Genomic DNA, 11358 nt, shown 5'->3' on the forward strand with positions numbered 1-11358 from the left:
GAAACCAAAAAACAAAAAAAACTGAAACAGATGTGGATTAGTGTGAAGGAGAAAGTGGGGATAGCTTTCTCCAAGTGGGCTTTCTACCATAGCAATCCAGCCAATGCCACTACAAAGCCAAACTATCAGAACATGTTAGATGAGATAGGTAGGGTTTGCCTAGGAGTAAAGGGGCCCACAGCATATGAAATGTATAATGTTTACTTGCCCCACCACAAGGTAAGAGTTGGTTGAGTATATTGAGGGGCTGAAGCTGATGTGGGAATATTATGGAGTGATTGTGATTGTGATGTGTGATGTCCATCATCAACGTCACGGTATATTGTGGTGAGAAGATTGTGTTCCTCAAGTCAATTGATGCATCCAAGGAAAAGAATGATGTAACATATATTTACAAGCTGTTGAAGGAGGTGGTAAAGGAAGTGGGGGTAAAGAATGTGGTACAGGTTGTCACTGATGATATGAGAGATTTTAAGAAGGCAAGGCAATAATTGATGAACAATCCCAGGTACCGACCCTTCTGGACTCCATGTGCAACCCACTACATCGATCTCATGTTGAAGGACATGGGGAATCTAAAGCTTGTGAAAGAGGTAGTAGAGAGGGCAAGACAAGTGACCACCTTCGTCTACAATCATGGATTTGCCCTGCACTTGTTGAGGAGCAAGTGTGGTGGTGACTTGGTAAGGTCAGGGCTGATATGCTTTGCAACAAATTGGATCGCTCTAAAGAGCTTCGAGACGAATAAGTTTGAACTTAGGTCCATGTTTGCTTCAAAGGATTGGTTTGATTGGGAGGGGTCTAGTTCTCATGGAGCTTAGGCAACCTAGGCCACCATTGCTAGTGACAAGTTCTGGGATAACTTCAAGAAGGTCGTAAAGATCTTAGACCCGATCGTCGCTGTGTTGACTATTGAGAATGGTGGACTCACATAAGAAGCCCACCTTACCCCACTTGTGGGCAGCTATTGACATGATGAAGATGTAGGATTGAGACAATGTACAAACGGGGTAATACAAGGTTCATTTCCATTATCAGGGATCGTTGGGAGAGGCAGCTCATGCATCCACTACATAAGGTTGGTGAGCTCTTACTACATTCACCTCAATTCAACTTGTCATTTAATTTCTTGTTGTGGTACTTTGCATTGTTTTTAGCATACTATCTGAATCCTAAGTACCGATACAATCATAGACTTGCAATGAGACAAGATCTGATAGAAGCAATTCACATAGTGGTGCAGAGGCTTAAGCTAAATGCTCAGTCAATTATCAATCAAGAGGTGAGAGTAAAGCATTGTTTGGGAGTTAAGAACTTATGCAATTATAATTTTGGAATAGATGCGAATACTGGTACCAAACACTAAAATGGATACAGATGAAAGGATTCAAAGATGACTCTGGGAGTTTTGGTCGATCAGTGGTTGTTGGAGCTTGGGATGGCACTACTGCTAGTTGGTCCAATCACCTTAGTCTTTTTGTCCATATTTTAAGTATGAATCATCTACCATTACGTAACAATACTCTTTAATGCTCTTATGCAGCTAAATGGTGGTTGCAATATGGAAGAGATTCACCCATCCTAACCAAGATAGCAGTTAAAGTGCTTTCCCAGACATGTTCCACCACTGGGTTCGAGCATAAGCTGCACAACTAGAGTACATTCAACCTCATACACTCCAAGAGCTGATTTGGGTGCTAAGTGGCTTGAGGACTTGGTCTATGTGTATTATAATATGAGATTGAGAGAGGAGCACATACGCCTTGGCATAGAGAACGATACAAGCGCGCAATCGAGTTGACCGAAATCTTCCAGGTGGAAGAAGATGAAGGGTATCCCCTTTATGAGTGGACCAGAGATCGAGGTGAGCTTTGTTAGATGAGACTGGGGATCGGCCTAACAGCAAGATTACTTAATAGATTGGGTGCTGACGTGGAAGAGTATATGGCAGCAGAGGGTAGAGTTCACTCACAGACCCCACATCCATTTGAGACCCATTCTGGTAGTGGTGGAGATGATGAGGAAGAGGAGTGGTCCCATTCCTCGAACGCCACTCAAACACCTTCCCCAACTCGGGGCCATGATGGTGGTGATGATGGTGGTGGTGGTGGTGGTATGATGACAGTGACGGATTAGCATACTTACACGAGGACTAGATGATTCGAGATCTGGAGCCAAAGTCAGAGCCACGGAGATTCATAGGGGAGACTGAGTTCTCTCATGCCACGCAGGATGAGGACCACAATGCATGTACCGGGAGAGACTACTCTTGAGGTCCTTGCAGACGATTCAAACCTAATGAAGAGGCAGCTAGGATGGGCATGGACATATCAAGCTTGTCCGGCACAATGGAAGCCATGAGTTTGGGGGAGAGGAGAGGATCTGGGTATTGGCGCGCGCCATCCTTTGTAGAAGAGAGCCTCAATGCAACACATCATAGTGATAGTGACTTCGAAAGCGTCAGACCAACATCACATGTTGGGTATGGACCGTATGGTGGATATGTTGGTGGACCACCGGTTCATTTGGAAATGGTGGTGGCTATGGCGGATCTTCTGCTTCATTTGGATATGGGGTGGGCCAAGTGCTGGGTCATCTTTTGTCGACAGTATCTTCGAGTATCTGACTCAACCATGTGTGCCGGTTCCACCTTCTGATGCAGGTTCATTATAGATATTGGCTTATTTCTTTAGAAATAGGCCTAAGGTTGGGTTATATACATGTTGGGCCTTTGTTCCCAAGGGTTTTCTATTTATTAGGCCACTTTAATGAGCCTAAACTAGGGGTACATAGGTTGCATACGGGATTAGCCCAATACTTAGCTTATTTTTATGTTTTCTAATTGAACCGGTTCAAATTGGTTGCATCCAATTGGTTCAATTTAAGTGATCATGTGACTTGGTTAAGTGGTCATGTGATGTAAGTTGGACTGGATTAGGACTCTATAAGTCCAGCCATGTTTTGAGTCTATTTCCTTTAGTATTTTAGTTTCCTAGTCAATTTAAATTACCTAATAGGTTAGGGATAGGATTAGGCCATTCTTTTTTAGTATCTAAGTCTATTTTTGAGTCTTCTATATAAATTTGTAAGGGAGGCCAACATTGTACACGAATTTGATTAATGAAAAAAGTTTTTGCTTGTTGGCTGCCATTGTTGCTGCTCCTGTGCTCCTTGTGAGTGTGCATCCTTGTGGTTCTATCAAGGTGGAAAGGGACTGGTGGAATCCGATTAACTCCTTACGTCGTGACGGCTGGGAGGATCTTCTTCAAATTCGAAGGTGGCTTTATCCTTCACAACTGTCGAAGCTTGCTGCCAGTGGAATCTCCAATAAGTTTGACGCCAAAATTCTTCTTCTAATCCTCTAATCCTTTCCCCCAATTGATCCCATTTATTAGTGGTTTGAATCCCATAAACCCTAACTCCATTAAAGCCCAAAACCTGCAACTCAATTCTCTCCAGAATTTCAAAACTCATCCAAACCCTAACCTTTTTATACCATATTGACCCCCTAGACCTGCCCATTAATACCCTATAAACCCCTTTCCCAATATCCAACCCAAACCCTAGGAATTGACCTAAATCCTAGTGTTGTCCATTCGAACCAGCAGCCCCTTTTGTTATTTGATCCGGTTGTTTGGCTCCTAGTAGGGCTCCTACCTATCTAGGACTACATTACCTTCTTTCAGTCTCGATGAGTGATTTCCTATGGTGGAATATCTCGGACATGCTAACGATGGGGTTTTATAGGTGAGCAGTAATGGACTATCAGGACAATTGGGCCTAAACATGTCATGGGATAGTGGGATACATATGTGTAGCATTCCAAGGAACGGCTACAACATCTTCAGTGGTACACAGCTCGTGGATTGGACCCGCTAAGAAACTACTAATGGAATTGAGTTGTGAGTGCTGTATCATCTATCTTGTATGCTTTCTAATAATTCTAATGTATGTTTTGGTTTTTTTAATGGCTTATTTACCTTTCCAGTAGTTTATCTATATGTTGACTTATTATTTATAATAAGGCTAGTGTACTATTCAGCGACATTAACAAACTTGGGTACAAACCACAAGTACCAATTTGAGTGTTCTTTTGGTGAAACTAATTAATGGATTATGTTTAAAATGTCAAAAATAGACAGCATAGAAAAAACAACTTTCTGGGTCTCGAAACCATAGTTTCAAGATAGCCTGGAAAAAGAACCAAGTTTCGACCAGGTCTCAGACAAAACCTGGTATATCTTGGTTTCATGGCTGGTTGAAACCGCCACGAAACCGAGATTTTGAACCTGGGTTTGATACCAAGTTGCTATTGTCACCTCAACAGTTAACCTAATGCATCAAGTGCAAAAATACAAGCATGAAATAGAGAAGAAAACAACTTACTTCAAACAAAAATTGTAGCTTACCCGAACAATTGATAAAAATTCAATAACAGGCAGACAATTTCCAAATTCTATCAAAGATATTATACAATTTTTGTACCAAATATTTCAAAGAAGTAGGGATACACGCTTTCTGTTGAATAGCTATATCTAGTTTAGTAGTTCTGTTCACGTAGTAATCAAGTGCTTCATGAAATTCATTCACCTGGAGTTTAAAAATAGTCAAGGAGATGTTCGAGTATAAAACATATGATATGGTATTCAGTAACCAAAGAATCTGACATGCATTAACAGAAAAGCAATACTAAGTCTGCATTCAATAAGCTCTCTCACCATTAATTCTCTTTGACTGATCACTGTACAAGCCAGCTGCCATCCAGTACTTTGTAAAATTTTTTTTCACCCGCTTCATAAGGTCCAAAATATAATCACCCTTGTTGTTATACCGATAACAGTTATCCCAAATATACTGCACATCCCTAAATATACCCTCTGAGTTTATGTACTTATCACCCCGTTCAAGATTATTGCATATTGTGCCAAAATCCATAGGGGTCTCTATGATGTCCAAATAGTCCTGGTTCAAAAAGCTGCATCAGTCTAGAAAACATAATCGAAGTAGGATAAAATATTACAATACAAAAGTTATATGAATTGTATGATCAGATTTAAGTCAACACCAACCACTATTACACATCCCTAGTTTTTTAAACTCTTTTAACTTCGAGAAGGAAAAGGGGGGGTGCTGAATGGTACTAAAACATCACACTTTTAACATTTTACATTCTTCCATTGAGGTATAATTTTTTAGACTAGTGGTAAGATGAATCTAAATACTACCCAAAACAAAGGACAATGCAACATAGAAAAGTTATCGATTATCGTTTTCGTCCTCTCGCAGATAAACGCACATATAGGTAGGATTAATATATGTAGATATAGGTAGACTATAGACACCTCAGATATGTTCATGAAGCTTACACTTTATAACTTGAAGCTTATGCCTGATGCCTCCTATTCTTGGCAACTGAAATGCTTTACATCACACCTTTTTAAAAATATATTTATCATTTTCTAAGCAAGTAGTAACATGTGAGAGTGGTCCTTGGTGCAACGGTTAAGGTTGCTCCATTGTGACCAAGAGGTCACGGTGTTCGAGTTTGGAAACAGCCTCTCTGCGAAAGCAGGGGTGAGGCTGTGTACATTATGACCCTCCCCAGAACCCGCAGTGACGGGAGCCTCGTGCACTGGGTATGCCCTTTTTTTAAGTAAGTAGTAACATGTGTATCAGATCATACTTACAGGTATTCCCAAGGCAACAGGATTCACTGGAACATTAAACGGCTCAGCTGCATCCATTTTCATGACTTTCTTGATAACCTGAGGAATATGCAATTGAAAAACAAATACATTTAAGTAGACTTCAAACAACATCAATTACAGGGAAAATAGATGTTTTAGGATTCCACTTCTAACATACCGCCAAAGCAGCACTCAGTTCTTGCTCATTGTATCGTGGATCCTGATAAGGGCATTTTGGTTCCCTTTGGTATGATTCCCTAGATGTTGATGAATCCAAAGGCTTCTCACTGTCTGATGCAGTTTGGGTGGTCCTTTCACCCTGCATCCGTAGCTGACTACTCCCTGGGTTAACAGTTATGTTTGAAGAGCCTAAACCCCTCGATGATTTGATCTTTATGCTTCCTGCTTTTCGGGATGATCTTTCTAAACTGGCAACTTTCATTTCAGGCAAAGAGTTGGCACTATCTTCCATCTTTTCTGTAATTTCTACCTGTTTGCCCAAACCCACTTGCGGGCTACTCTTATCTGTATCACTCTGTGTCTGCACATCCGACGAAGTACGCTGAGACTCATACAATTTTGAAGACTTGAGCTTCACCTTAACACGCCCATGTCCCAATTGCCCGGTAGGCCTGTCACTCAACACATTACGTCCCGATTGCCCAGTGGGTTCCCTATCGCTCAACACTTCAGTGTCTGTATTTTCAATTTTGGCCAGATAATTGGGCCTTGTAGACACCGATGCTTCGACTTCCATTCCAGAATCCATCTGGGCATCATCTATATCATCCAAACCTGAATTATCAGTGTTTACACTAACAGCATTGAGGGCCTGTTCATTTCTACCAACCAAAGACACTGAATGCTTCTTTTGTTTCCCTTTCCTGTAGCCCCGCTTGCGCTTCATCTCCTCAACCGAATTCTATCCTCTTCTGAAAAAGAACCTGTTACTTCAACTGTTCCCACTCAAGGCAGCAGCGTAACACCACCTCTGTTCGCTTAGCTCTTTCCTTGTCAATGCATTTAACTTAATTTTTAGTCTAACGTATCCCACAACCAACACAATATCTTATAAAGTAACAATACTAATCTGTTACACCTGTAATTGGACTAAATTGCAAATAAAAGCTAGAGACCAAAACAAAATCACAAATATACAGACACTTGACAATGAGAAAAAATCCAAGAACCAAGAATTGCAAGGACAAATAAACAAGCACTAGGGTTACGAAACTACAAACTTAGCTAATTCAGAAAATCAGACAAATAAAATAAATGAAAATTTCCATACCTCTCTGAAACTTCTGTCCTTCAAAATCAAATTCTTTTCACTCAATGTAACAACACCAGGGTTAAATTTTTTAAATATGAGAAAAAAAGAAAAGAAAACGAAGGAAATCGGAGAAACTATGATATCTCCGGATAGATGGATTAAGAAATTAACACATCTGCGTAATTCAAAAGGTTTTAGAGGTATTTGGGTATTTCGGGAGAGGTAAAAGGACCGAATTCTGGATTCCTTCGTTGAAACCAGAATCCAACTGGACAACAAGTAACATAACCCAATCGGACGGATGGGCTGGTGGAGACCACTCCGTCAATATAAGGGCTCGACCTGGGGATATAAGTCACGTGCTGAGTGTGAAAATGGCATCGAAAGAAAACTTTCCGTCATTAGGGCCTGTTTGTTTGATGAAAAAATGGGGTGGCATAATTTGAATGTTTTTCATAAAATCCCAAAAACAATGGTTATGCTTGGGATGGTAAACTACCACCAAACCCTTTTGATGGTGTTGGTGTGTGCAACCCGGCAACTCACAACAAGGCACTCTTAACAAAAGTTGCATGGAGATTGTTTGATGAACCGCAATTCAACTGGAGAAGAATACTTTAAGGGAGAAAGACTCGTACAGATGGCCTCATTTGGAAGATTGAGAAGAGGGATAAAATTAAAATGTGGGAGGACTAGTGGGTTTCAGCTCTTCTATGTTTCAAAATCCAACAACGACCAAGTAATGATTGCCCAATTATCTTTGTCTCTTATCTGATCGATGAGGAAACTCGCAAATGGAGAGTGGATGTAATTCAAACATGGTTTTCTCCTTCAAACCAAAATGCCATACTTAGTATCCATCTCCCCCTTTTTCCTAATGAAGATCGACAGATCTGGGGTGGACTAAGGACGGCAGGTTTACCACTTTCTTTGTACTTGCCAGTGTGAGAAGACTTTGTCCCGCCCTTCTTCCTATAAAATTTCGAGATGGGAGACCACTCCATCATCGGAATGGAGATCAATTTGGAACTGCCAAACGCTTCTCAAAATTAGATCTTTCTTATAGAGGGAAGCAACGAATGGCCTTGCTACAGGGGAAGAATTATGTAAACGAGGTAATGGCTATTTAGCCATATTGTCATCACTGTGGAGCTTTAGCAGAATCAGTGGAACATGTGCTTCTTCATTGCCCATTTGCGAAGGCAATCTGATTTGGGAGCCCAATCTCTTATAGAATTCCTGTCTCTTCCCATGGGGACTTATCCGTGGTTGCTTGGACCCAAAACTCAAAGCATTTTGATGTGTTAGGGAAGAAAAGAAAGAGGGAGATTGTTGGTCCCTACAACTCTATAGCCTAGACTCTATGGTTAGCTCGTAACAATTTGGCCTTTTGGAAAAAAACAAATGTCCCCTGAGGAGGTGATCTGAACAGCCCATAATGCTCACATGGAATTTTTGTCTGCCCTGCAAAATAGTAGTTCTACATTACCCCACAATCTAGTAACCCCTTCAGTGGTCCACCCAACATGGAAGCCTCCAGATCAAGGTGTTTCAAAGCTTAATTTTGATGCCCCGTGGATTCCAGACCATAAAAGATGTGGCTTGGGTATCGTGATCAAAGATCATCTGGGTCAACCTCATATGACAAAATCTGAGGTTCTACACTTTGAGTCTGTCATGGTGGGTGAGGCTCTTGCAATCTGGTGTGGTATCCTTGAGACTATTTCCTTTGGAGCTGAGCGGATTGAGATTGGGTCAGATTGTAAGTACGTTATATCTTACATTCTTAATCCTTCAAGTATCATCCCTGTTTTTGCTCAACCTATTATTGAAGATATCACTTATCTCTCATCGGTTTTTGTGGATTGTTGTAAGTTCAATGTTATTTCTAGAGAATCCAATAGTTTAGTGGATTCACTAGCCAGGAAGGCCATGTCTATTTTGTGTACGACAGTATAGCCGAGTTCCACTCCGTGGTTGAGGGAAAATTATAATTCTTCTTCCATGAGTTCAACATGAAATGAATAATTTCTTTCTTACAAAAAAAAAAGGATGGCAAACTACCAGAAAACCTTTGCAAACTCAGCTAGGATTTTTAAACTTTCAACCTATATGGTTGAAAGTAACTTTGATGTTTAATTTCTCCTTTTTAATATTATTGTCTCTTCATCACCCCCCCCCCCCCCAAAAAAAAAGAGGCTATGTGGTAATTAACATAATTTGAATGTTCTTGATTAATGTTTAAGTGTTGCATGTTCATGTTCCTAACGTCTTTCTTCCTTGCAGCACATTCAAGGTAATGTTTATATAAGTTATATTTTTTGTTGTTGCATTCATCATTTTCATGCTAGCTTTTATAAATAAATCAATGTCGATTGCATAAAAATGCCAATTTTAAGTTAGGGCGAAATGGGGTGCCCCCAAATCATATCTTGACATGTCCCCTAATGATGGTTTGATCAATCCCTTTTGGAGTCAAACATGAAGTTATTTTAACAAGTCTTAGTTCTTGATTTTGGTGACGACTCTCAAAATTTGACCTAATCTCATTTCCTTTTCAAAAGTCTGAGATGAGTTAAAGTTTCCCCCTAATGGTTGGGTAAAAGATGGGCCAATTTGACGGCACATGGATTCTCACAGATGATGAAGATAATACAACTCAAGGGGCTTCATAGTCCAGAGCACCTTTCTTCCTTCACAACCGCTTGACGTGTGAAGAGAAATATACCAGACAAAGGAAACATAAAAGATAATTGTTTGTACCTTCGTTTGCCACTTATGATGTAGTTACTTGTAATTTCATCAAGTGCTCGTAATCCATGTTAGCTGGTAATTGTCTTATGTCATATGTCACTCATCTCATCGTAGGATCATAATCTATGTTATCATATTAGCCCGGTCACCAACTAACATTCCTTGGTACAACAGTTAGGTTGCTCCATTGTGACAAAGTGGTCACGGGTTCGAGTCTCTTTAAACAACCTAAGGCTGCATACATTATGACTCTCCCCAGACCCCGTAGTGGCGGAAGCCTCGTGCACTAGGTACGCCTTTTACCTACTAGCCATTCCTTGGTTGATCATGGTTCATTGGTAACTTCAAACAAATTAAACCCTTTCGTCATTTCTAGCACTTTTTTTGATCGATTGGCTAAACAGTCAAATTTTGTGCAAATAAGCGGGTACAGGGTTTAAGGGAAAATGTTTGAAAATAATGCAAACTTTTCTTAAAAGGGGGGTGGAGAGAGGATGACAAATGTTGGGTAGCCTGGTGGCGTGCCAAACCTTTTTGGCATGCGAAAAAAATAGTTTTTTTTGTGAAATAAAAATTTATTGATGAAAGCCTTTAAGGAGGCAAGTACAAGAGACATCAGAAAGACGTACGCAAGAGCAAAATAAATGGTGGGGGGTAAAGTTCCAAACTTTTAAAATTGGAGAATGCACTCCATAAGTGGTAATGGTGGCCGTTACAAAATTGCCTTCACGCAATGTGTGGGTGACAACCACTTGATCTAGGCGTGTGGCCAAACTGAGATAGCTTGCAAGAATATGCGTGAGGTGCCAGTGGGTCGATTCATTAATCATATTGATGCAGTTAGTAACCACTAGATTATCACCTTCAATGATAATTTTCTTGTAGCCCAGTTGGACTGCCATAAGTAATGCTTGTTGGATTGCTAAAGCCTCAGCAACAATAGAATACGTGTTTCTGATACTAGCTGCAAATCCGAATAGAAATCGACCAAGGTGATCTCTTCCTACTCCTCCAATGCCCGCAAACCCAGGGTTCTCATGATTTGCATCATCAACATGATTTGAATAGTACCTTTAGGAGGTGGATTCCAACAAATCTACCTAGGTGTTTTGTTGTTGGGGCCTCCATCGACTCTCGTGGCAAAATCCTTTGCAAGGTTAGCTTTGAAGGCTAACAGATTGATTGGTTGAAGTTCTTCTCCATGGATGTGACTCATATATGAGGTCTATATATGCCATAGCATACTCAATATCTTGGAGACTTTCTCTCTATTTTTCTTCTAATGATGAAATCTGGATGGCTTAGCGCACACAATTTTTTATGTCTTCAGACAGAGTGATTTTTTGAAGATGGATTATACTCCAAAGAGCATGGACTTTATGGCATCGTATAAAAAGGTTATTTGAATCTAAAGGCCATGTTGAATAAACCTTGCATATTGGCGATACAGATAACCCTCATCCTTGGAGAAGTTCAGTTGTGAGTAACCAACCCAGAAGAAGCTTCCACACAAATATTTTAATTTTAGGAGCAGCTGGAATGTGCCATAGTTTTAGCCAATAAGTTATGTTGATTGGATTCCCTTTTGAGTGTGAATCTATACTTCAAAGATATTGAAAATTTACCATTCACTGTTGGTAGCCA

The 11358-nt window shown here is 40.4% G+C and overlaps 1 protein-coding gene across 2 annotated transcripts in view; it reads right to left on the reverse strand.

The window, feature by feature from the left end:
* The window catches only part of LOC122654172 (bromodomain testis-specific protein), a 47421-nt gene extending 40412 nt beyond the window's left edge, over window positions 1-7009 (reverse strand). For both annotated transcript variants that reach the window (XM_043848155.1, XM_043848154.1), the window contains exons 1-4: window positions 6979-7009; window positions 5866-6676; window positions 5688-5765; window positions 4719-4962 (exon numbers count right to left, since the gene is read on the reverse strand). In XM_043848155.1, coding sequence (XP_043704090.1) covers window positions 4719-4962; window positions 5688-5765; window positions 5866-6594 — 1051 coding nt within the window. In that variant the 5' untranslated portion in view covers window positions 6595-6676; window positions 6979-7009. The remainder of the gene's footprint in view (window positions 1-4718; window positions 4963-5687; window positions 5766-5865; window positions 6677-6978) is intronic.
* Window positions 7010-11358: the final 4349 nt, after the last annotated feature.

The sequence above is a fragment of the Telopea speciosissima genome, chromosome 3, assembly GCF_018873765.1.
Source record: "Telopea speciosissima isolate NSW1024214 ecotype Mountain lineage chromosome 3, Tspe_v1, whole genome shotgun sequence".
NCBI lineage: Eukaryota > Viridiplantae > Streptophyta > Magnoliopsida > Proteales > Proteaceae > Telopea > Telopea speciosissima.